The 27,953-nt window shown below is 39.5% G+C and overlaps 1 protein-coding gene across 3 annotated transcripts in view; it reads left to right on the forward strand.

Annotated features, from left to right (window-relative positions):
* Nucleotides 1-22,518, forward strand: part of g (adaptor-related protein complex 3, delta 1 subunit-like garnet) — a 104,557-nt gene extending 82,039 nt beyond the window's left edge. For all 3 annotated transcript variants that reach the window (XM_083138124.1, XM_083138126.1, XM_083138125.1), the window contains exons 21-26: nucleotides 1,139-1,480; nucleotides 2,249-2,386; nucleotides 9,517-9,651; nucleotides 10,636-10,809; nucleotides 16,064-16,183; nucleotides 21,443-22,518. In XM_083138124.1, coding sequence (XP_082994250.1) covers nucleotides 1,139-1,480; nucleotides 2,249-2,386; nucleotides 9,517-9,651; nucleotides 10,636-10,809; nucleotides 16,064-16,183; nucleotides 21,443-21,550 — 1,017 coding nt within the window. In that variant the 3' untranslated portion in view covers nucleotides 21,551-22,518. The remainder of the gene's footprint in view (nucleotides 1-1,138; nucleotides 1,481-2,248; nucleotides 2,387-9,516; nucleotides 9,652-10,635; nucleotides 10,810-16,063; nucleotides 16,184-21,442) is intronic.
* Nucleotides 22,519-27,953: the final 5,435 nt, after the last annotated feature.

The following is a 27,953-nucleotide window of genomic DNA, read 5'->3' on the forward strand; positions in this document are numbered from 1 at the left end:
AGATGCCGCTGTTGTAGAATTCGGCCGGTTGATCATGAAGGTCTTCTTGGCCATTTTCGAACTCACAACACGACCACCGCACACTTCTCAAAGCGAGACACTTGTCCCCATTTGTCGGCTGCATGTCCCTATGGATCTGGATGGGCATTCGTCCCTTGCTTCAAAGAAAATGAATAACACTTCGCTGCTCATACGACGTGGATGTGTTGAGTACTACAGCCATCTTTGCAAACTGACAGCAGCGCCGTGCCACGGAACAGCCGAGAGTTAACTCTGGGCCATTACAAGAAAAACCTATTGCACTGAATGTATATCTCGGTTTCTCAATCACACTAATATTTTGGCTGAAAATAAAATAGGGGCAAGAACTTTTCGATTTTCCCTCATATATTTGAATTTATTTTTCCCACTAAGCACTTTCTCAAAGGAACAATACAGGAATCAGGTTGCCACTACAAAGTAAATATGCGCCCATCATGTAGTCGTCAATGTGTGGTCCTGTTTTAAATTGAACGCACTGCATAATGCAATGGATTCTTTTTAATTTAACTTCAAGGGGACATGAAAAAAATTTTGAATTGTCCAAAATTTGATTTAACTGAATCATATGTCATTAAAGATGGTTTCAAGGGGAATAGATTCTGTTTGAATTACAAGTAAAGCAAATTAAGGAGAGTCCACTGTACAGGGTGATTCAAAAGTTGCGATAGATGCATTCTGAACAAAATTACTTTGTATGCTATGTATGGCAACTTTTGAATCACCCTGTATAATAATTATCTGTGGGTGGTTTAATTGATCTCGTGATATTTCATCCCAGTGTCAAAACTCTCTCATATTTGTATTGTTTATTATTATTTCATGCCAATGTCTGGCCTAAGTTATTCTCAATAATGAGGATTAAATTCATGATAGAACACTCAACATTAGTTATCTGTGTAATATTATCTTGAGATAGTTCTGGAAAACTGGAATGAATACCTCTTTGGAAACAAAATTATTGGCACTATATTGTAAAATTGAACAGTGTTTTTTCCCTTGCATGCAAATTATTTTTCAATTACACGTGCATACTGTTGTATCCCAAGTTTCCACATTTGCTTGTGTATTAATATGTTTCTTGTTAATTCCCTTGCAGCCTATGGACAATATAGAGTTTTGGCTGACCAATAGTGATGTAGGGGCAGGTGATGCAAAGAAAGAAGATACTGTATCTCAGGTTAATGCGGTGAATAAGGACTCAGTGGGTGATACCGAGGAGGAGAGTAAGTCGCAGGAATCGAAGCCGAAGAAGAAGAAAGAGAGGAAGAGGGGGAGGGAGAAGAAGGAGAGAAAGAAGGAACCGGCGAAGATAAAAGAAGGTTACGAAGAAGCTGCAGGTATTTCCACTCCTTCCAAAGAGGTCATCACAGAGCCACAGTCGTCTCCTGCACCGCTTTCGCGGTACACAAAGTTGGCAGAAGATAATACGCTGCAAATGGTAAGTAGCTGCTTTATTGGGTTCTATGGGACCATATTGAAATATATACCTAATTTGGATGTCCTGCCTTTCTTTATTGGATTGGCTTCATATTGGACACATAGGGGTGACCTTTCATGTAGTACACCCAATTGTCAACCTCACTTCCACATAGTACACCCTGGACTGCTTTTTGCACACTAACAAGGCTCTGTGTGTTTTCCTGTTTTTGTCCTTTGTGTGTGCTGAGTGCCCCTTTGCAGCCTCAGCTTTTAACCAAAGTCAGAATATTTTAATATTATAGTTACACAACATTACAGTTATTTTAGTTATGGTAAGGTACTGGACCGAGTATAATGTGACTGGTGCAAAATGGCCTAAGTTGTGACGCACCCAAAATTTTAAATTCAAGTTCATATTGGACACTCCTTCCCAATGTCTTGTTTGATGAGCTGGGCAGATGCTGTTCCAGAATCTTAATATCATGGAAATTATATCAAATTCAATATTTTCACTTACTTTGCTTCATGGCTATATGGAAGAAAAAAAGGATTTTGTGATTAACCCTAACTTGCCCAAGGGAGAGGACTGACAGCTGAACATTTTTATTAAAAAATGAAACTTAATTACATTGTTGGCTAGAGTATTCCCAATGTATCTGTATTACTTTTGTTCATAAAAACACAAAGGTAATGGACATAGAGGGCAAAATTCACATTCACGCAATAATTAGTTATTATTTTTTATTAATGATGCTTAATTTTTAAGACCACATTGTTTTATTTTTAGGTATATGAGACAAGGCTGTTACCACATGAAAGGGACCAGTTAGTGGTTTCCATTGTGTTTACCAATCGAAGTTCTTCATTAGTAAAGCAACTAGATTTTAGCGTCCTAGATACACCAAACATTACGTTACTTAGAGGGGTAAGTTAATATTTTCATAATGTCCTTTTTTTGTGTAAGATACATTTGGGAAGCTAAATATTGTATATCATATAAACCATATTAATGCAAGAAAAGAAGATTTTTGAGCTGCAATACAAGATGTCCCGAAATGAATACTCTGATTGCAGACTTATTTTTTTCATTGATGCCATTCTGTTGCAGGTGTGTTTGCGCACTCGATAACGACTGTGTACATCAGTTCCTAGTAATTTCAGACAATTCCATAGAACCCTGTGCAATGTAGTCTTCAGTATGGTATAAGTTTGTGGCATAGCGCAGTTTTCTGTGACCCACCCACAAGTAAAATATTGGGGGGCCTCTTAGTGAAACAAATATCGAGAATATTATAAAGTATATATACTAGGGTGAATCAAAAAGTGAGTGTTCCTGTACTAAGAGAGAAAATATTCACGCTTGGTGGCAACACTGTCTGGAATGTTTCCTTCACACGCCAGAAGCAGCCGTGCTTCAGCTGGTTTACTATGTGAGTAGTCACAGTGTGAGTGAGTATGGTGCATTGTATTGAGGTGGCATCCAACATTGAGGTGCGCTCTGTCGTCCGATTTTTGTGGGCACAAAGGCATAATCGGAGTGAAATCCATCACCAAATTGTCGAGGTGTATGGTGAGAATGCTATGTCACGCCCCATGATGGCAAAATGGTGCCAGATGTTCAAAGAGGGAAGATCAAACGTGAACGACGAACCACATGTCAGGCAGCTGCAACTGTGAACACTATCGACAACGTGGAGTGTGTGAATGCAATCATTGTTGCTAACTGCCCCGTGAAAATTAAAGAGATTGCAAGTGAACTGAACATATCCTATGGTAGTGCATCTATGCTGATTCGTGATCAGATGGGTTATCTTAAACTGTGCTCTTGCTGGGTGCCGCACTTGTTAACCGACGGGCACAAAAATCAATGTTTTGGTGCTGCGCTGTCATTTCTTCGACGTTATTCCACGGATGGTCCGCAGTTTCTGAGCAAAATCATCACAGGAGATGAGTCCTGGGTGCACCAGTAAACTCCCGAGACAAAGAGGGCATCCATGAAATGGAGACACAAGGATTCGCCACCACGAAGAAAAGCCAAAACCTGTCCAAAGGTTTGAAAGGTCATGCTGACTATCTTCTTAGATTCCAAAGGCATTGTTTACATTGAGTTTGTGCCCTGAGGAACAACAATCAATGCCACAACATACTGAGACTTTAAAGAAGCTGAGAAAAGCCATTAAAGATCGAAGGCCCGGAAGATTGAGTGATGGGGCTGTTGTTCTTCACGACAACGCTACGTCCCATGCAGCTGGTGTCACACAGGATTTACTGCAGAAATTCAAGTGGGGTCTCACCCTCCCTATAGCCCCGATTTGGCACCCTGTGACTACCAACTTTTCGGTCCTCTCAAACAAGACCTAGGGGGTCAGCGTTTTGCATCAGATGAGGAAGTGCAGGAAGCAGTCTCAAAGTGGTTCAAAGAAATTGGACGGAATTTTTACACACAAGGAATCGAAGAACTGGTCACACGATGTGAAAAGTGCTTGGAACACCTTGGTGACTATGTTGAAAAAAGTTAAATGTTCATGCGTCTTCGTCCATTTTTTTTTTCTTTCTAATATGTGTTGTTTGTTTTTTACAGGCGAATGTAACTTACTTTTTGATTCACCCATGCACCATTGATAATACCAAAGGGGGACTGACGTACAATAGTTATCTAGCCCCTTTTTTCAGTTGTAAAACAAATTAACTTTTTACCCCAAATACTCTTGCGATCCTATTTTTTATCGACTTACCTATGAGAGTAGCAGTTGCTGGAAACTAAATCAGGAATGTTCAAATCTCTGACAAATAACTGGAAGAAGAAATTGGAAATATTTTCTTTACTTCAACACAGTGGCGCAGCCAGTATTCTTTCTTGGAGTATGAAGGTAGGCTTCACGGGGCCAAATATTTTGTTCATGGTCCTTTGTATTTTTTGCTCGATACAGGTTTTTAAAAGAAATAGGTTACGTATAACACAGATATTCAAAAAAATACTTTCTTTGGGTAATTGTTTAAAGATTAGTAAACACTCCTCTTTAGACTTTGAGGTGGGCGTGCCTTAAGCCTAAGAAGCCATCCCCTGACTGCGCCAGGCCAAAAGTCAGCGGAAGAGTCGCGCACATTCGCCTTCTATTAATAGTGACTTCTATTACTAATAGTAATTTTAGTTTTGAGGGTTCAACTGCACCTCTCGATTGTCGGTGTTAATCTAGCATCACAAGGTCTATTGGAATCTACTAGAAGGAAATAGCGTGGACTCCAGTCTTGAAAGACAGGTAATAGAATGGCGATGGGACTCTTTTCACTAAAAGGCCGATCGGAAGAACTTGACCCCCAAAAGGTTGATGCCACAGGGACACAGAGTTTGATTTTAATGTTAGTGAACCTGGATATTGTTAATCATAATTTTAATGTTGCCATTTCTGTTTGATATGCCAACAAACATGCATTTCTAGATTTCTTTATGAAACAGGACCTGTTTTATAAATAGATAATCAGTGCTCAGAGTGTGTGTGGGTGGATGGGACAAGGTGGTATGCTATCATCCTCCAGTTAAGAAATTTTTCATGAAGCATCCCCTCCATCTAAGATAATTTTTGTAAGCATCCCCCACCTACTGCATTGTCATGTTGATCCATACAAGGTGCCTTCTGTTCCCAAACTTGAGCAAGCATACTAACAGTTGGGAATTTCCACTTCGAGCACTGTACATCACAAAATAGTAACACACTGGAAAAGAAGAACTGGTTCAACATGTACACAAAATTTCATTATGTAAGAAAAATAAACTTCACGACAAAACAATGGTGACAATGGTACATTGTAAGCCCTTCGAGAGAGAAGTGAATGTACTGGCCTTTAGAGCAAAGCGATAATTGCCCCCTAGACTCCACCTTCTACTGAGTTCTTGGGCCCCCTTGATATAGCATGTAACAGATGTGGACATTGTGGAAAAGTTAGCTCATATGAGCTTGTATTTGAATATGAAAAGACTTGAGGCCCCTTAAAAATATTTGGTGGGAGGTTACATTTAAAAATCATCCATAAAACCACCTTTACGACAAATGGGTAACTCTATAGCTACGAGATGGATTTTTTCCTATTGATGGCCATCTGCAAACAAGTAAGTTAATTCTGAATTTCGGAGGGAACCAATAAGTAAAGTTACCCAGGCTCCTCTGTTCGATACAGTACGCTCTGCTTATTCGCAGACATAGTCGTGTGATATGTTACTGTGAACCAGATTTCTGTTTAGTATATCGATTTTTTTAAATAAGTGACACTATTTGTTGAATTTCTGGGATTATATAATATTTCAGGGACATATAGAGAGGCCATTGAGACCTACAGTTCGGGCCCTCCCCCTTCTCCCTTGTGGGGGTGGCCACTGTTATAAGTCTTAATTCGAATGCTAGTTTGACATAGCAAGCCAGTCAGATGCATATCTAGTTTTGAGCCAGAAGTTTTTCCAAGAAGCGCTGTTGTCACTTTTATCGTCAGTGTTGAAACATGAACTCCCAAGGTCTCCAGACTATATATTTAAAAGAGAAAGTTGCACAACACAATAACACAACCTATCAAAAATAACCACTACCTCACATTATGAAATTTCTAAAGAAACTGAATTCACATTTCAATTACTCCACGTGGACTTGACAAGTACCAAAGATATCCTAAAATGGATGCTATTGGTGGGAAAGGTTTGAGGGGAGGATTTACTTGGCTCCACGTGGACTTGACATATGGTTATCAGAAGGAAAATGATCTTTGGGAACTTTCTTCGAAGTAAAGTTTCTTTCAAATAAGGACTGGAACTTTACCTAGAGCTGACATAAAGCTTGAACCATTGTACATTTGTTTAGTCGTGTTGAACTACTGATTTCTTTAGTGATGAAGGCTGTGCAAATGTTTTACACAGTCTGTTGAAACATTGAATGCCTGTGTTTGTCGTTGGTATCCAGTGGCTGTTTCATACTTGGTTCCAAATTTTTGATGCACTATTGCTGGCGATTTCATCTCAGCCAACCACAGAACGCATTATGTCTTCTACTGGACCAATGTCATTTCACAAGACTCGGCAGTGGCAGTGCTCCTAGCAGCAGAATGTGAAACTGATACATAATACAGGGGAACCCTGATTTTACATTCCCAGATTTTACATTTTTCTATATTGTACATTCAATCTTTATGGTCCCAACATACGAAATGTTATAAAATTTCCTCGATTTTACATTTTTTCGTATTTTTCCACTGTAATAATAATACAGCCATAAAAACTTGAAGAGTACACGTACTCAACTGCAACAGAAACCCAGACATCGGTGACGACATTGAAAAGTAATAACAGTCTGTAATGAAGGTAAGCATTTTTGGACACCTTGTAATTTCAAGATAATGCGGCTTTAGAAATGTCTTCAAAACTTCCAAGACACATTACATAACATTAGGTTTCCCTTTTAAGATGGAAATTCATCTATTGCGATAACATGCATGGTGTCATATAATATCAATAATGTACTAGCGTGAAATTTTTGCTTTATCAATAAAGAACCAATACCAATAATCAATATTCTATTGATACAATATAAAATTGCAAATTTTTCCACAAAGAACCTGAATCGTTCATTCACCTCCTTATTGTGTGGAACCAGGTGGCTCCAGTCGATTTTGGAAGAAAAAACTGAATTTGCAAATTTGTATGAATAATTTCTTTATGCTCATAAGTAAAAATGGGGCAGAATTTTGCATTACATTAGACATATTTGTAGAAATATCAGATCATAAAATTGGCAGTTTTTACGATAACTTTAATTTTATGCACATTATATTAGCCAGTATCAATAGAATACCAATGTAATCTGTCCAATCCATATAAAATATATACTCCCCACTACATGTTAACATAATTAAGAAAATAAACAAATCCACAACACTTATTTGATTTAATGCCTTTGTAACCATTCATCAACATTTAGTGTATTATTCAACATCCTGATGACAGTAGATAGACGTGAAAATATTTGAGGATATTAAAATAAAATATTATTACAAATCAATGATAAATAGAACGAGATTTCAAATTCCAATGAAATATAATTAAATTGAGCCACAACAGTCCTTTAAATATGGAGAAACTAGTACTCACTTTTATCCGTGAAGCTGTTTTTTCTTCTTTTTCGATTAATTTCAGTGGCCACTGCCACCATCCTCGTTGGAACTTGCTGCGCTGTTGCTTGGCGTGCGTCTTTTGTTCGTAGTTCTCTGGTTGTCGTTAGGTGCGCTGCTAGGTGCGCTGTGCGTCTTGGTGCATCGTCTGCTATTTCCGGGCGATAACTGCTGCAGTAGTGGAATCCAAGTATGGTGCGCTTGCCCGCTATCGATGTTTAGTTCGTGCGGGAAGTGCATTATGGCGTGCGTTTCCTTGATTTTGGTGTCTATGAGCGTGTGGGCAGTGTGTTTGACTCGAACCTTTTGAATTTTATGGCTATTGTATTTGATATGTCTAGCAAGACCAGTAGTGGGTTGGGCTTTTTTCGCATCTGCTAGGTGCTGTTGGATTCTTTCATTGACAGATCTGATGGACCTGCCGATGTAATGAGCCTTGCATTCACACTCTGCATCATATACACCTGGGTTGTCAAGGGGAGAGAGGAAGTACCGTTTGTGCTTGTTCAGTTTATCAGTTATTTTGGAGTTGGGTTTGTGCGCTACTTTGATGCCAAATGGGAGAAGGGCTTTGGCTATGCGGTTGGAAGTGGTGGGATGGTAGGGGAAGGCAAACCATTTGTATTGGTCGCTGGGGGTTGGTTGTGGCTGGGTTGCTTGTGGATGGGTTGATTGTGGTAGGTTAGGGTGTCTGACCTGTATTTCCGCCTTACTGCACCAAGTGGAAAGTTGTGATTCAGTGTAGCCATGTTTCAGGGCTATTTCTGTGATGGTGGCTATCTCCTCTCGTAGATCCTCTTCTTTGCCACAGTAGGAGAAGGCTCTTCGATAAAAGTTTAGCCACACATTGGCTTTTTGTTTAGGGGGATGGCTAGAGAGAGCATGTATGTACTGGTTGCCTGCATCCGGTTTTCTGTAGACGGTGGTTGTGAATTTGTTAAGTGCACGGCTGATGGTGATGTCCAGGAAGTTGATTTACCAAGTTTTTCATGCTCTACGGTGAAGTTGAGCCTGGGGTGGATGTTATTTAGTTTGTTCACTAGGAGGTTGAGTTCTTCTGCCTTTTTGTATACAACTATTGTGTCGTCCGCGTACCTTCCATATCGGATGTGTTGTAGTTCTGGAGTGTGGAGTATCTCTTTTTCAGCCAGGTGCATGACGATGTTGGCTAAAGGAGCTGATAGCGGGTTGCCCATCGTCCTTTGACGACCAAAGGCTGATAAATGGCTTTTTATTAGGTCATGCTTTGAGTCTCATCACCACTGTTTTCTGGCCTTCAAGTTGGGAGTCCACTACTATTCAAGTAGCTCCCAAATTGCCACCAGTGGCTGCGGTGGCTCAGTCGGTAACGCGTCTGACTACCATGCTAAAGGTCCCGGATTTGATCCCTGGCCAGTTCAAATCCGGGAACTTTAATAACGATGGAAGCGGCCCCGGCGCCCACCCAGCGTCGAATAACATGGGTAACTGGGGGAAACCCTGGGGGGTAAAGGCAGTCAGGGGCATGATGCTGATCACATCACCCCACTCACGACTGGATCAAGAAAGTGTGGGGCGTTACCCCCACACCCCCTATACACCTTCATGGGATGGTGCTATGCACGGGGGAGCACTTTACCTTTACCCAAATTGCCTTCACAATTTTTTTGGTGCTCCTAATGGTGATCAAACCAGAAACAACTTACTCCAAAGGTGGGAGCACTAACCATATTGGCCACATTGGAGCTTAAATTTGTTCAAAACAGTTACAATAATACCTTAATGTGAATATTGATGTTGTAAACTTTGTGCAGTTTCTGTATTATTTCTACATATGCAGATAAGAATTACAAATTGAAACATTAAAAATTCGAAATTTGCCAATAAGCATTTTCTAATAATGAAAATCTCTTGTGTATCTTTCAGTACAATAACCAGTGTGGGATTAAGTTGCACTTCCAGTTGCCTCCTGGTTGTTCGAGTGAAGCCCAGTTTGCTTTCACAGTGTCCGAAGTGACAGTGCCTCAGAAAATGCGTGGGACTTTAACTTACATGGTAGAGGTAAGATTTTTGCCAGTGTAAAAATTCATGTTTTAATCTGAACTTAGGATCCTTTCATTCATGATATGTTGAATATTATGCTTATTCTTGCAACATTGGCAGGCACACTGCTCAATTTTACACAATTTGACCATTTCACTTCCAAAAATAAGGTGGTTATTAAACTGAAACACATTCTCATTAAAGTGAAGTTCGAACCAAAATTTTAAAACTTGATTTGTTCATGGGATTTAATAGAGCCCAGTGGAGCTCTTTTTTATATGATAACACTTAACCCTACATTCGGCACGTGGGGTTCCACTATGCAACACTATGAACTATACTGCACATGGGTGCTTTTGTGTACCTGAATGTTCTTACTTTATCTTTGTTCTAAGCTCAACTGTGTTGTTCTGTTGCACTTCTAAGTCACGTAATATTATAAAGTTAATGTCAAACACATGCTTGGGGGGACTAAATGCGTAACAAGAAAAATATTAAAGCGAGACAGACAGAGCAGTCGGATGTTATATGGAAGTGGGTTAAGCATGTGTGGAACAACTCTCTCCCAAGCATGCAACTGACATGAACTTTATAAATGAAGTTCAAACAAAAATTTTTTGAAACTTGATTTGTTGATGGTATTTAATGAGACTAGCATAAGGTTTTGCATCGGAGTTATTTTTGTATGGTAACGCTTAATGAAATATATTTAAACAAACTAAAAATAGGGGGAAGACTTACCATACAAACTTCCATGTCTTGGGTCAGGTGTCGGAAATATTAATCTGCGGGGTATTTGTAAAAGCAAATCAAAATTTATAAGCAGTTGAATCCTGACTTACGTTGTAATTCCTATAAAATCACATCTAGCCACTGAAGCTTCATGGTTTGAACCCCAGCAGTGTTTGTTGGTGACCGTTCATCCGTTTCATCTAATTATTATTCATCCTCATTCTGAATGCCTCTGATGTGGTGTGTCATAAATTTTCCCATCTTTTCCAGTCTGATTCCGTACCCACGCATGAGAAGTTGGACTTCCGGCTCATCTTCCCATGTTCTTCGTTCATGGTGGGCACAATGGCTCACAGGGATACATTTGCTGACCTCCTGTCTGGTGGAGAACTGATTTTCCGAACCTCTATGCAGATTGAAGAACTTCAATGTGACTTTTCTCAGGTATTTTTCGATTCTTAATTCCTTAGATTTACTGTGGCTTTGGATGCAATATTTAATATTAATTTAATGAACTGCTGTGTGTGTTGGAGATGGAAGAGATGGAGAATATTTTGCAAAGTGGTGGTAATGTTTAATACATACATACATAGATACCCAGGAGTCTCGATGTGCTGGGAGCATGTTTTGTCCGAGGACTGGTACTCTTCAGTGGTGTGGTGGGTGAGATAGATGCGGTTGGTGATAGTTTGTGAGGGTGGAGTGGGTAGAGGCAGGGGTGGGTCTGGTAGTAAAGGACATGTCATTTTGGGTTGGTGATGTATTGGGAGGGGGCATCCTGTGTTCAGGGCTTGTCGGCAGAGAATAGATAGTTTCTGAAGGTGTTTCTTGTTGAAGTTGTGGGCAATGGACTGGGAAAGGTGCCTGAGGGTGTTGATTTGGTTGTGGTTGTTCCCTGGGGTCAGTAGGAGAATTTTGGTGAGGGACTGGATGGAAATTGAGAGTTGTATAGCACGATGGAGCTGGGATTTGTACATGGTTAGGGTCAGTTCGATGGTGAAATTTCTCGCTAGGGAGCAAATTTTGGGTTGGATGAAAATATAGGAAAATATATATCTAGGAATAGAATGAGAAAGAGTGCCAGAAGGATGGATAAACAAGAATGGCTTAGGAGACAGTAAACACTTACCACAATAAATGAAAAGTCTTATATTTCGAGGCTAGTACCTCATTGTCAGATTAGATAGAAAGAACGAAATAAACAAAAGCGTAGAGGCACAGAATACTGATGCTGGCATCCGTAGTGTTGCCAGAGAAAAATGATAGAACACTGATTCAGACTAGCAGATCCTTTCACCAGTTCTTACTGTGGGGTGGGTGGGTTCCAGTTCGGGAGGGAGGAGAAATGCTTATTGGGTGGCTAGGTTGAGTTTGGGGGTTATGGTGGCATGCATGCATGATATGTAGGCCCTTTCCCATCACCTGTAGGTGGAGGTGTCAGTGTGCTGAGGTAATAGATGTATTATGGCTACACGGAAACAGTTGTTGAAGGTGGTGGTGTGGCTGTTGGTGTGAGTGGCGACAGTGAAGTCTGAGTTTTGGGTAGAGGCTCTGTGTTTATTGATGCGGAGGTTCAGGGTGGTTGAGATTTCACCCAGGTAGAAGTAACCACAAATTTGACAGATGAGGGTGTATATCAGGTTGATGGAGTGGCAGGTGCCTTTGGGTGAAGGGTGAATTCACCAGCAGCAGTAGGGATCTGGAGGGTGGGGGAGGTGATGCATGTGGGGCAGGTCTTGCATTTGGGGTTGTTGCACCTGTGGGCTGGTGGGAGGGGATGAGAGCAGTGGCTGTATTATGGACCGTTTAAACCTTTACCGCTGTACGTGGTTTTGCTCATTCCTTCTTTACTTTTTCAAAAAAAAACTTCAAAATATATACTTTTTCCATGATTAACGTAACATTTACATGAGGCACATTCAGGATCCTTGAACTAACAGTTAGCAGCACAACATTTCTTCCATTAAGACATATCCACACTCCATACCATATTATTTGCCAGTAATACATTTTATTTATTATTTTCTTTTTCCTTATCTTCTCTTTCATCAAAAGTACCATAAGAATCATATTGTTTCTTCATTTTGTAATGAGCTTATTTCAACTGCATTGCACATTAGTGTCAATCTTGAATGGAATACTGTTGCCATATTCAGAAACGGCAGAATGTAAGCTTTACAACGATATATAATATGATAGATAGGGTTACGTAAACATGAAAAATCAATGCAAGTGTCACAAAATCATGGAATGACTCTATGGTTTCATGTTGGCTGTTTGAATTATTCCGTGCATAATACACACCACAGATTTTGCAGAGCAAACATTTTGGAAAAAAGTGCACATTTTACATGAGTAAATACGGTACTGCATGTTTGTCAAAATGTTTGACTTTCCAATGACTTTCCATTTTTTGCTATCTGCTTCAGTCTGGTACAATTTTGGTGCCACCGTTGAATTCTGGTACCTCCAAAACACATTGAATGATTCCAAACCTGATCATATGAATTATTTTTAGATTTTGGCAACCATATTGACCACCATATTTAATGTTATATGGTAAAGTGGGTCTTTTAAATTTCTTATTTTCATAATAGAGTTTTAAACTGCAACTTGCATGAAAATAAGGTGCCATGAATGATAACTAACTAATGAAGTAACAAGAGTTCGGGAATGGAAATATGGCCGCCATTTTGATGGCATCATTAACGATGAACGAGAGCTTAAAAACTTGTGGTCTTGAGTGTTTTACATTCCGAAATGAATGTACTATGCCCTCCCCAAAGGGCATGTTCTCTGCCAGAAGTGAAATAATGTATCACTTTTCCTTACATTTAAACCGCACTAGTAGGGCTTTATATCAGCTATCAAACAACCACTACATTAAATCAAATAACTCCTTTAAGGTTAATGGTAGAGAAAAAGGCCAGGTACCATTGTAAAGTCCTTAAAACGCTCTACAATTATAACATCAAAATGTTCAATAATACTTTATAATTATTAATTAACTTACGAAAAAACATTAAAACAGGTAATGAAAAATCTAATTTTCTCAATTTTTGTTAATTTATTTCAGACAATGTGTCCATTACGTATAATATACTTTATGCAGTAAATTGCCCAATCAATTTTCTTTCATCTGATACAAAAATGAAAGTTTTATCTCTATCCTGTGAGAAGTTATACCTGTTTAAATATTGCACTACAAATTGTGATGGCAGCCATATTGATGACATTATATCTGAAACCTGCAATGGGATTCTTTGTGGCTTTTTGTGAGAAATACACTTCAAGTAGTACTACATGCTCCAGCAAGTTTTATTTCGTTTTTTTGAATGTCCAGGTTTGCCTCTAAAAATGCCTGATTTGACTACTAAAAGGCCATTTACCACGATTTTTCACTTTGCAATTTAATATTCTACTTTGCAATTTAATGTTCTGTGACCCCAAGAAAAGCAGTGCCGTTCTGGCAGAATTCGAGCATGCACCTCCCGTCACATGGGATGCATATCAGTGGTATTTTTTTGGGCAGGAAATAATAGAAAATAAGTTCTTGAGCACTGCAAAACCATAAGATGATTTTGATCTCACTTTCTACTATTACAGAATAAATATGGTGGTTAAGAGTGAAAGCTTTGGAATGCTAAACACATTGAAGAGAGAAGGTTGCTTGGGTTGGTGACTCATTGTTTACACAAAAGGATATTCTCCTCTTGGTTCACATAGCAACAGGTCATTCTTGATCAGCATAGCATCAGCTTTACGACCTACAACTAAGAAAGCCATTTCTTGAGCCTGGATTGTACTGTGCGTTATATACGAGATATAAATTTTTGTCACTTTTCCCCATCAAAAACAGGGTCTGCATTATACATGTGTAAAATATGGTACTTGTATTTCATTGTAATACAAGTATGGCATATCTCCGTTGTGTATATAAATGAAAAGAAGAATGAAATCAAAAGTTGTGGAGAAATTACTTGAATACAACTTATATGTATGCCATCTGCAGTGTGCTGTTGCAGTGAGGAAGGTATATACGAGGTGTGGCTAGAAAAAAACCGGACTGTTGCTACAAAATCTTTTATTGGTTATTTTGTACAATACGAACATTATCCCCTTCAAAGTACTCCCCTGCACTATCGATACACCGCTACCTATGAATCTTCCATTGCTGGAAGCAGTGCTGGAAATCATTTTCTGAAACCATGTTCATGACCTCCGTCGCTTTTGTTTTCACAGATTCTATGTGCTGATTTGCTTTTGGGAATAAAAACAGTCACACGAAGCAAGATCCGGTGAATAGGGTGGATGGACTAACACTGGGAACCCATACTTGGCCAATAAAGCCTTGGCTGACAATGCTGTATGGGCAGGAGCATTGTCCTGATGAGGAATCCATGACTTGCTTTTCCACAAATCAGGTCGTCGTCTTCGTACTCACCCACGAAGGCTCGTCAGCACCTTAATGAAATAATGTTGGTTGACAGTTTGACCTTCGGGTACACAATTCGAATCAATTCACCGACATTTCCAATGTTTGATTCTGTTTTTGACGTGCAAGACCGCCCAGGATGCTAGTCGTCAGCGATCACTTCTCGTCCCTCTATAAATCTTTAAAACCACTCAAACACTTGAGTGTGTGATAAACATTCATCTCCGTACACTTCCTTCAATAAACCATAAGTTTCTGTACCGGATTTTCCGAGTTTCATAAGAAACTTCACATTGATACGCTGTTCCACTTTCACATATATTTTTTTTTTCCGACAGAACACAGACGTACGGTTGGTTCACTTCGTCCACAAGCTACAGAGGAACTGACCGCCGTTCATCCTGGGCAATCACACAGTCGAAATACAAGATATCAAGTTATACACTCATGCACCGCTTGAACTTGACGCACTTGCCGTTTGTCGACAGCAACATCAATCCGGGTTTTTTCTAGCCATACCTCGTATGTATACACCTTGTGTTTGATTCAACTAGATTAAACTGCTGGTGGCATATATATTTGTCCAGACATTCAGAACATAATAATCATCTTAGGTGAGAATGTGCTAGCTGTAGTAAAAACAAAAATAGTAGCAGAAGAGGAAAAAGAAGAAAGAAAGAGAAATAATGTTAGACATAAGAAAAGTTGTCTGCTACAATGTGGTGTAGTTTGTGCAATACTGCTCAAAAACTAAGTTTGTGTGATGTGGACTTGAGTTGCACTTGTTTCATTGTTATCAAATACTTCCACACCAGAAAGATATATTGTGCATTAACTTGAAGTACATCCGTGGCCACATGCTATGTATCGTATTATTGTATTATTTACATTTGTTGTGGAATATGAAAGTAATTTTATGCATAAAAGATGAAGGCAAGCGAATACTGGTGTTTTATTGCAGTTAATTTTGTTAAATGGAATTCTGCTTAAAAAATACACATGTTTTCTAGTAGCAACTTGTTCAGAAAATTTCACACTTAAGGGGTAACCTCTGAGTGAATGTGTAAAAGAACCAAAGTTGAATATTGCATAGATTAGCATCAATTTTTCTTCATATGTGTCAATTGCTACTACCTTGGAGAGTTTTCAGTATCTGGCAAGATTGAAAATAGTGAGGAGGTGGCTTCTCATTGCTTAATAAATTGATTGTCTAATTTGGATTTTTCTTTAATTCAACCTACTTGTCACTCACTGTGATTGCAGGTGCTTGCCAAAGTGTGTTTCTTCTGTCACTTTACCCTTGTGGAGCAAATGGACCAGACTGCATCTCTGTACAGCCATTCCCTGCAGGGGCATCATGTCTGCCTCCTTGTTAAAGCTCTGGTGAGTTCCTTACTAAATAAGTCATAAGTACTTTGTGGGTTTAGTCTATATCTTGCCACTTGGAAAGTATGTATTAATTTAGTAAGTACACTGTGTGTAGACCCTGGATTTCTATGCACTAAAACTGGCCAAATAGGCAGACAAATAGCACTAAAAACAATGGAGCACCATAATAATCATTAACTTTTAATATTACAAATTAGAAAATCAAAATTTATCATGAAAGCTGTAATACTGTCATAATAAAACAAGTTGAAATTTCAGGTAGAAAACTAAATGAAGGGCTCGGGTGTAAAACATGGTAAGTGACATTTTGGTCATTTTTGAGTTACAAGGTAATATCCATGTTATAAAATTTACATTGGACTCAGTGAAGACTTGTGAGGTTGGTAAACACAACACGAAAACAATTTATCTACAGTATAGCTTCTAATAACCTTTTTTTCTTAATGAACTCAGAAATGGCCAAAATGTCACTTACCATGTTTTACACCTGACCCCTTCAGATAGTATTTGTTCACACTAGGGCTAAGCCCATATGCATACTGATGCCAATAACAATAATATTAACAATAATCTGTGGCATAAGAGCCCAAGAAGGCCAGTGCCTACCTACGAACTACCAGTCTCCCTCTCACCATAGGTCGGAGACCATCCAACCTATTACAGAATGACGTGTAGTTGGCACGACAAACCCCGAGTCATTATTGTTTCTGTGACTGGGTTACACTACTCGTTTATAGCTCCCCAGTTCCCTCACAATGGTGGGTGGCCACCGGTCCCATACACTGCACAAAATCTCAGGAAAGTTGTTACACTTTCCCCAGGAGACTCAAACCTGCACAGGTCCCTTAGCTGGAGCTTGCATCTTAGACTGCATGGCCAGTGCAGGACATATTGATGGCGATACTATTAAAAATTCCCACAGAAACAAATATCCTTGCCCATTCCCACCAATACTGATGCTTGAAAACAGTAACAATTGTTCAAAATATTTATTAATTTTAGTGGCAGTATTCCAGTCCAAATATATATATTAATTTACCAAGAGTTTTTCCTTAAAATATTCAAGTATTACATCAGAATATTAAAATACATGTTGGTAATAACAGAATTCAATTTTTCACACAGTCATCATAACCCTTTGCCGTTTCCTGCCTCTGGCTGGGTCAGCATAGAAGTGAGGCATCTCAATTTTTTCCTGGTCTTCCACCACACATCTTGGTCTCCCCCTTGGCCTTATTCCCACTCCTTGTGCATTGTAAGTTCTTACTGGTAGTCTTTCTGCACCCATCCTCATCATGTGCCCAAACCATCTCTCTGTGCCTGATCTATCCTGTCCTGAAGCTTCACCCCACTCACAATCTGTAGTCTCCTCATTCCTTATTCAAACCCTTCTAGTCTTCCCCAATATACTCCTTAAAAATTTCATCTCCACTGCCTGCATTTTTCTTTTGTCTTTCTCTGTCTTTGTCCAAGTGTCTGCTCCATACATAATTATTGACACATGATATGTGTTATATATTCCCTTCTTGCATTTCATAGGTACATCCATGTTTCATATTAATCTTCGGACACTTTGATATAGTCCACCACCCATTTGTCATCTTCTGTTTACCTCTTCATCTATTATTCCACTTCTCTCAATTATGCTTTCTAGAAATTGGAAGCTCTCCACTACCCTCAACTCTTCCGTGTCCATCTTTATTCTTGGTTCATTTCTGGCTCTGTTTCTTGTTGTTATTAGCACCTCACTCTTTTCTGCACTGAATTTCATTCCTGCTCTTCTGATTTCGTCATTCCAACTAAGGATCAGTCTCTGTACTACTTCTTCCCTCTTCCCCCATATTACTAAGTCAAATGCGAACAACAGGGCCTTCATCTCTTCCTCTCCTATCTTCTTCCCCACCTCTTCGTTAATTGCATCCATTGTAATTGTGAAGAGCACTGGGGAAAGAGCATTGGTGTCTTCACACAGCTCTGGTTGGCCTTGTATGTGCTCTGCACTCTACACACTATCTCTTCCTTGACTTTTTTCTCTCTTAGAGCCTTCCAAATCTTTGTTCTGTCCATGCTATCATATGCCTTTTCTATATCTAGGAATGCCATAATCAAATCATTTCCATACTTGTAGTGCCTTTCCTGCATTTGCCGTACAGTGAATATTAGATCTACTGTTGACCTGCCTCATCTAAATCCATACTGTTGCTCTCTCATGTTCGGCTCTGTCACTTCCATTATTCTTTTCTCTAATATTTTCTCATACACCTTTGATGAGTGGCATATTTGTGTTATTCCTTTGGAGTTTTTACATTCCTTTCTGTCACCCTTCTTGAAAATGGGAACTATTTGTCAGTTTGTCCAATCTCTTGGCACTTCTCTCTTGTCACACTGTATAGCCACTGCACACCAATCACTCCAGCTCCTAGTATCATTTCCACTGGCACTTCATCTACTCCAGGTGCTTTGCCCATCTTCAGTGCTTCCTCGACTTCTTTCCATGTGAGATTCATTTTTCCTTCCTGTTTTCTTTTTCCTTCACTTCTTCATACTCATTTCCTTTTTTCACTTTCAGCAATTTCTCAAAAGGATTTCTCCACATTCTCCTTATTTCTTCATCCTCTTCTACAATGTTTCCCCTTTCATCCCTTAGCTTACAGCTGTCTCCTCTTTCGCTTCTCCTTTCTCTCACGAATCCATACAATACTTTCTTGTTCCCATCTACAGCTTCTTCTAGCACTTTGGCCCATTCTTCCATACACTTTCTTCTTTCCTCTTTTACTACTGTTCTTGCCTCATTCTTCTTTTCCACGTACTCTTGTCATGCATTTTGTGATTTACATTTAAACCATTTTCTAAATGCATCATTTTTTGTTTTTCACTGTTTCTCTAGTTCTTTCATTCCACCATGGTGTTTCTTTCTTCTTTCTTGTCCTTCCATGTAACCTTTGCGGCTGCCTCTACTAATTCAGTTTTAAATCTCATCCATTCTGTTTCTACCCCTTTGGGTTCATCTCTTGGCACTTTTGTTCGCAATATTTCTTGATATTTCTATTTTATCATCTTATCCTTCAATTTCCACACTCATATCCTTCTCTCTTGTTCGTCCCTTCTATCTTTTATTTTCCATCTCCTACTAGTAGGCTGTGGTCACCGTCTAAGTTCTCACTGGGTATTACTTTAATGTTGTTCATTATTCCAACTGTATCTTGTGATTTTATGGCTGTCATATTTCTTCTTAAACTTGCTATTACCTACTAACAGTGCGTTTCTCTTACAAAAGTCCAGTAGCCTCCTCATTCCTCTGTCCCTATCCTTCTGCTCCAAGTATTTCTGTATACCCTTTCCTGTCTCTTTCCACTTGTGCATTAAAATCACCCAAATTCTTCTTTCTCCTCCCTTGTACATGCTGTTTGTGAGTCATACCCTTGAATAATTTCTATTACTTTCCCTCTTACATTCTGTCATTTACCCTCTACTTCCTCACTTATTCCACTTCTGACCGCAAATCCAACCCCACTTCTCCTGCCCTCTTCAGTACCTGCCCTGTACATTAGATCCACAATTTCTTCAGTCCTTCAGTGTTCCAATATTCAATGTCCCTATTCGTAGCCCATGTATCCAATTTCCAGTCTGACTTGCTTCCTTCTTATCTCGATTTTTTTATGTTTTCAGCTGTCAGCTAAGCCTACACCTGGGTTCCCAGGTACACCCTTGTTTTCTGTCATGGTTCCAACTCCCTTAGCATTTCAGGATCCCTCCAGGCCCACAAGGCAGTGGGGGCAAACACTTTTATGGTGGTGTTTATTCGCTGTGACACAAGGCTGTCAATGGGTATTTGTGGTATTTGCTGAGTATGTCCGTGCCACCTGACACCCTCCATGCCTTGCTGTCCGGGACTGCTTATTTGGGTTTCCCCTCATATCTGAGGGAGGTTTCACTATCCGCCACCTGTGACCCGTCCAGTTGCTGAGACTCGCACCGGACACAATACCAGTGCAAAATAAATGGAAACTTTCAATTTTGTTTAATTTCCAGACTGTGAAAGCATCATGGCATTTTTGCATACCCTAGGAGAGATGAAAACACCAGAAAACTATCTTCCGATATCAGTCTTTTTTTTTTTTTCAAGCAATATCACTGGCATCTGTTGGCCAATACATTGGCATCAGTATCATTCCAGCCCTAGTGTATACGTTATCCATTGGTTTTTCAAAACACGAGATCTGTAAATTTTTCTTCTCTAACCTACAATATACATTTGCTATAAGCTACATTGCATAAAATTTAGAAAATGTTATTCAGAAAAAATATATTTTCCAAGAAGCTATTGTAATATGTATGGTGTAATTGTGGAAGCTTTTTAAAGTTCAGTTGCCCTTTAAAAATATGCAGTGTTGTGCTCAAATTGACTGCACATACACTATATTGCCAACAATGACTGGAAATCCCGTGAACTGTAATGAGGATCGCCCACATGTCATCAGTACACATTGCGAGCCACTAGAATGACTCGTGAAGAACAGTGTAGACATGTATACCACTGCCAGCACTGAAAATGAGTGGATGGCATGAGTGAACAGGCTATTATTATCAATGCCCACCGATTCAGGCATTCCATCCATGAGATTGTGGACAGGCTCAAGATACTATGTGCAACAGTTGGTGATGTAGTAGTGAAATGGAAACTACAACCATGACCCGGGAAGCCAAAAAAAAGTGACCGATAGGGATCCACGCACCGGTCCATAACCAAGTGATTCGACGACATGGGAGTGAATAAACTTGACTGGTCATCTCATCGCCCTGATCTCAACCCCACTGAACATTTGTGGTATGAGTTAAAGTGATGGTTGCGATCCAGGCCGAACCTTACCAAAACACCACCACCGAGCTGTTTGCCATTTTGCAGGAGAAATGGAATCGACTACAGGCAGACATTTACCGCAACCTGGTGGTTAGTCTTCCTCGAAGGCTGTGATAGTGGCAAATGGCGGACCTATCCCGTACTGGCACCTGGCCAACTCCGGGTAAGCATGTTCCGACGGGTCATTGTTGGCAGTATAGTGCAGGTATCAACTCAGTCCTAGCATAGTATTTTCATTCAGTTATGCTCAAAAGCTAATGTGGAGACACAAAAACAAGTCTGAAATTAGTTTGCACATAATTTCAATTCCATATCTTAGTATCATTTTATACCATTAAAACTTGTATAACAGTTACACCTTACAGTACTATTAATATTGTTTCCCATTATAGGAATTGCAATTAAATGTTGATGGGAAAAGTAATAATGAACAACTCCTAACTCAATTAATGGAAGAAATACGAAACCTTTTGTTACAATATTCAAGAACAGGACAGTGATATAAAAATTCCAACAGTGCGTGTGCCACATGTCTACCAATGCAGAATCATCATATGTAAATAGAAAGACAGTTGTACAGTGTGTGTGCGTTCACATCTAGATATCTCCCTATCTGAAGAATTGATGGATGCAGGACCAATGCTGAGGCAGAAGTTATACCGTAGCTGTTGCTAGCATGCTTTGGTGGTAACCGGTGAAACATTATAGTTATAAACAATTACCATGTAAATGATATCGAGGATGAGGAATATTTTTTTTAGCATGGGTGCTTATTGGCTTTATTTTAAGTTGTTGGGTGCTAATTTTTTGCTCCAGGGAACTTGAGAAAAGTGACTCATGAAAGTGAAGTGATAATACTTTCAGATACAAAGACAGTTCTAAGATCTGAACTTTAGAAAATAAGTTGTTTTTTTCTTCTGTAAGATGCATATGGGAATATGTCAGCGTTCCTTGATTAATTTTGAAACGCAAGCATTTACTTTATAATATTTTAATTTGCAAAAGACACTGTTATTACATTGGGTGATAATTGGGAACATATTGTAGCATTTCAAGCAACAAGATCAGGTATTGTGGGACTTTTTTTTTCATGTTTATTTATTTTCTTAAAACTGTCATTATATATGTATGTACTTTCATATTTTCTATAACCACAACTGATACTGGAATTGTTCATTCATGATGTTATAAGTATAACTAAAGTTATTATTTGATTTTGGGGGATATTTTAAAAATTATTATTTTGCCAGATATGTTCAAATCATATTGGCAAATTTCATTTGCGCATGATGTTATTTTGTGATTCAAGAAATAAATTGTAACTGCATTATTTGTCTCATGTAAAAAATGTGATATGCTGTTGCTGAAATAATTTCTGTGAAAGATAAGGAAACAAAAATGAAAACCTAAAAAAAAAGTATGGAATTGTAAATACAACTTTTTTTCCTCATGGATGAATAAATGTATATACATATAGGTCTTGTAATGATTTTTTCCTGTGGAAATTATTATGATACGAAGATAGGTAAAGCATATAGCACTGTGCCATGAAGGCACATTTAGGGAACGTTGAGGTAGGGCTCCACACATACTCAATCTTTGCCATTTTGGACGTGATGTGATCAGCACCACACTCCACCTGCCTTTACCCCCAGGGTTGTCCCCAGGTACAAATTGATTTGAAGCTGGGTGAACACCAGAACTGCTTTATGCAGGGACATAGCCGGAAACAATACCTACCTTAGTTCACCCACCCGAGAATCGAACCAAAGTCTCCCATGTGGAAGTCAGACGCCCTACCGACTAAATCACTTTAGCTCTTTATAATGTAAAGAATGTTCAAGATCCATTAACATGGGGGCCATTCCAGGAAAAGTGTAAATTATTTTCGGATCATTTATTTATTTATTTTTACTTCAATGTTGTTTGAAACAGGTCTACTTTGATTTGTAATACTTTTTGTGGATATTTTTTCTTACATTGCACATAGAATTTTTTTTTCATTTTCGGAGTTTTGTGGAAATTTGATAATATCAACTAGAGACCTGTCTAAAAAAAAAAACAAAGAACATTCTTTTCAGTAAAGTACAGGCTAGTTGCAGTACTACATAAGTTATCTGAATTTTATGCTAATAATATGCAAATTATTCTCTCCCTGAAAAAAAAAGTACTTCAAAATGAATTTTAAAAAAAAAACACGAGGTCTGAAATTAAGGTGAAATTTAAATATTAGAGGAAATTGAGAAAGCTTGTATAGTACTGGTAACAGTAGCTGAAATAACCCAATTTCCACAAAAGTATGAAATAACAAAAGTTGTCGCACATTGCGCCCACCCAGCGTCGAATGACATGGGTACCTGGGGGAAACCCTGGGGGGTAAAGGCGGTCTGGGGCATGATGCTGATCACATCTCCCCCACTCACGACAGGATCAAGAAATTGTGAGGCGGTACTTCCACACCCCCTATACGCCTTCATGCCATGATGCTAAGCACAGAGGAGCACTTTACTTTTTTTACCTTTAACTTTGTCGCACATGGCAGCCACTCGTAAACAAAAAATATTACCTGCACCAGTGCTGGACCAGTTTAACATGGAATGGCACGTAAGAGAGATTTATGGGGAAACTGTGTGCAGAAACGTATATATTAGGGTGATTGGAGAACACTCCTCTGGATAGGGAATATTTGGTGAAAATTACATACTATTTCAAGTAAGGGTGAACTGATAACAATGCCTATACTCTTACTGATTTAGATGCAGATAGTTGAAAATTGAATTAATTTAATGTAGTTCAGAATATTTATAGATATTAATAATTAACAAGAGCCAAGTTGGCCATGATATGAAAACAGTGAAGTCTTACTAATTCTGGGGTGCTAAAAACTGAAATGCCAATAAAAAGTGCCAATTGGCAACACTGTACTTCAGAGTTCATTACCAGGCAATAGTGTGATAAAATCAGCCAGTAAGTCCCGGCTCTCTCATAAGCTATTGCATCATAAAACTGAGTCCTAACAAAACCAATTGTTGACATGATATTGTTAACCTTTAAACCGCCGGGCAGATTTACAGAAGTAACCCCTGTTTCGCCGAGGCTTTTCCACACGAATTTAAAATTTGTACACTTATTTCGGAAAAATGTTATAACTTGTAGACTATTGGACCAATCTGCTTCGGGTAACTTTTGTTTTCAAGCTAGGACACCAGGGCATGCAACTGTGTACAATTCAGAATGCCAAAGTGAAAAGACTGGGTAAGGTGGGCTGTGTCCCCAAATTTCCATGAAAAAATAAAAATCTGGACTTTTCCCCACTCTTATGGGAAAGGATGCAAACTTTAGCTTTCTTTTCATAGTATGGACCTTTCGTAATGAAATGAAAGTTGTTTCATGTTCCTAGCTGGCACACACAATTTAATATGAGCCAATATGTTGAAGTCTGCATGCACAGCTCGAAAAACAAGGTTAACAAGGACTCGAACACATGACCTGGGCATGTTGAAGGGGGGGGGGGGGGGGGGAAAGTGCTCCACAGCTTTTCCCAGAAAGCCTGTTAGTGTTTCCAGCACAATATAAAAGTATCAAGGTGCAAATAGTGTGGGAATTTTACCTAATTCATCTTGTCACACACATGTGAACGGCGACAAGAGCCATACTTTGTGTGACGCATATATGGGACAATGGCGTTTTAAAGGTTAATAGGATGATGCAAGTGATTAGTATACAGGGTATACACTAGGGATGGCCAAACGGATCCGGATCCGAAAAATCTGGATCCAAAAGTTTTGGATCTGGATCCAGATCCGAAAGTTCCGGATCCGGATCCGAGAGTTTCGTATCTCAATCCCATTATAATATTACCACACCTTAAAAGGTATTATGATCTTTGATTACAAAGAAATTTTTCATTAGTTAGTCTTACAATAATTTTTTTCAAGTGTTGTTCCTAAAATACTTTGCTACGCATCGGCTAACACACTCGTGCACAAAAATAATCATACTTGTTTAACATAAAATGTCAGAGGTGATTTTGTAAATGCCATTGAAACAAATATGTATTCATTCGAATGTATTGGAAATGGAAATGCACATAAATGTGAGACATTCCATTCCAGGATGAAACCTTTAACACATATAACAAGATAGAAATGTTATACAAAAATTTTACAATTTTTCTACAGTTACAGTTTTACAAATTAAAATAAAACATTATAATATATGCAGTGTTATATAATTACAAAGTGTAAGACTAACAAGGGAGTTTATCTAAGTGTCCCCCTCCGATTTCCATGAAACTTGGCAGGTGTGTGTATAACGGGCTCAAAGGAAGAAGTACGCATTTTTTTGTTTCGGCTAAAAAACTGTTTTAGGGGGCAACCACCCTTAAATGTCAATATGAGGACAAATTTAAGTAGGTATTTGACCTCTGTGTCCCCCTCCGATTTCCATGAAACTTGGCAGGTGTATAGTGGGGCCCAAAGGAAGAAATACGTGTTTTTTGTTTCAGCTAAAAAACTGTTCTACGCAGCAAAACCCCCACAAATGTCAAGATGAGGACAAATTGAAGTGGGGATCCGACCCCTGTGTCCCCCTCCGATTTCCATGAAATTTGGCAGGTGTATAGAGGCCCTATGCCCCCTGTTTCTTCCTATGCCATATTTACGTGGTTTCGGGGTCAGATCCCCACTTCAAATTCTCCTCATCTTGATATTTGAGGGGGGAGGGGGTTGCCCCCTAAAACAGTTTTTTTTTAGCTGAAACACAAAAACACGTACTTCTTCCTTTAGGCCCCTCCATACTCCTGCCAAATTTCATGAAAATCGGAGTGGCACACATGGGTCAGATCTCCGCGTCAATTTGTCTTCATCTTGACCTTTGAGTGATGTTTTGCCCCCTAAATCAGTTTTTTTTTAGCTGAAACACAAAAACACGTATTTCTTCCTTTGGGCCCTCTATACACCTGCCAAGTTTCATGAAAATCGGAGGGGGAGACTTAGACCTCCCTTACAAATCGCGCACACACACACTATATATATATATGTATGTATGTACTGTATATTATACCGGGTGAGGCACCTAAAAGTACCACCTGAAATAGCGAAGAAACCAGAAACAGTAGCGATGTGAGGTTTGCGGGAAACAATAATATCAAATGGGGCTCGTAAATCGGAGGTATGGGGTGGCTCGAAAAATATCGACAAATGGGGCATCTGGAGCAAAGTCATATTTTTTGAAATGGAACGATATACAATAACATGCATAATATAAAAGAGCACACGCAGAGAAACACAACGCCATTGGTCTCATGCATCTACTGCACATAGGAACGAAGATATGGCCATGTGAAAATATGTAAACAAACTAACAAGTGGCCCACTTGACCGTCAGTACCACGGCATGTAAGACTTCTCAGGTGCCTGACAGAACTGCCTTTACGCAGAGCAAGTTTTGATAGCAGGTCCACGAGATCGTGTTAGTTCATGGCAAGCAGTGGTAGTGGTAAGAGCGAAGATTATGGTGTTCACAAACATAGAAAAAGCGGACATGATCCTGATTTATGGGGAATGCCGAAAGAATGCCTCAGAAGCCTACCGTGTGTACGCAGAGAGATATCCGGACAGACGACAGCCATCTCGACGTCTGTTTGGTAAGTTATTTATTAAATTAAGAGACATCGGAAGTGTAACATCACGAGCACGTGTGCGGAACAAGCCAACTACAGGTGAGGCAGGTGCAACAAATGTTCTCGCCGCTGTTGCTGTGAATCCGCACGTTAGCTCCCGTGAAATTGCCAGGGATGCTGGGATGAGTCAGCGAAGTGTATTGCGCATTCTGCACACACACAAGTTTCACCCATATCATATCTCCCTCCATCAGGAACTTCACGGGAATGATTTTGTGGACCGTGTTCGGTTTTGCACATGGATGTTACAACACGACACACCCGATTTGTCACTTCCTCTTCACTGACGAGGCAACTTTTACCAATCATGGAAATGTCTACCTAAGGAACATGCACTATTGGTTGGTAACAAATCCACATTGGCTTCGCCAAGTGGAACGCCAGCGCCCATGGAGTGTGAACGTGTGGTGTGGTATAGTGGGTGAACATATCATTGGCCCTTTTTTTATACAAGGGACACTGAATGCTGACCGATACATACAGTTTTTACAACATGAACTGCCTGTACTATTGGAGGACATACCACTTCAGACAAGGAGGGAAATGTGGTACCAACATGACGGGTGCCCAGCTCACAGTGCAAGACGCGCTACAGCATGTGTGGAAAATACATTTCCAAATCGTTGGATTGGACGTGGAGGGCCTGTCAAATGGCCGGCTCGTTCCCCAGATTTGACACCGTTAGACTTTTTCCTGTGGGGAAAGCTGAAGGACATTGTCTACCGGGATGTGCCAACAACTCCAGAGGATATGCAACACCGCATTACTGCGGCCTGTAGGGACATTCCCTACGAGATGCTACATTCTGTGCAATGATCTTTGCGTGGGCGCCTCGTTGCCTGTATCGCAGCTGACGGCCACCACTTTGACAGGTTTTCGCTTCTTATGCAGTGGTTCTTCGACATACTGTCATGGTCATTTTCATTATGCTGTAACACTGTCAAATACATGGTGCTAACGATGTCTACTGTATTTTTTCTTCCTTTAACACGTTCTGTCTTCATCTTGTCCAAAAGCTTCCGACATCTCATGCTTGTACATGCCGTGGTACTGACGGTCAAGTGGGCCACTTGTTAGTTTGTTTACATATTTTCACATGGCCATATCTTCGTTCCTATGTGCAGTAGATGCATGAGACCAACGGCGTTGTGTTTCTCTGCGTGTGCTCTTTTATATTATGCATGTTATTGTATATCGTTCCATTTAAAAAAATATGACTT

The sequence above is a fragment of the Lepisma saccharinum genome, chromosome 16, assembly GCF_977018435.1.
Source record: "Lepisma saccharinum chromosome 16, izLepSacc3.1, whole genome shotgun sequence".
NCBI lineage: Eukaryota > Metazoa > Arthropoda > Insecta > Zygentoma > Lepismatidae > Lepisma > Lepisma saccharinum.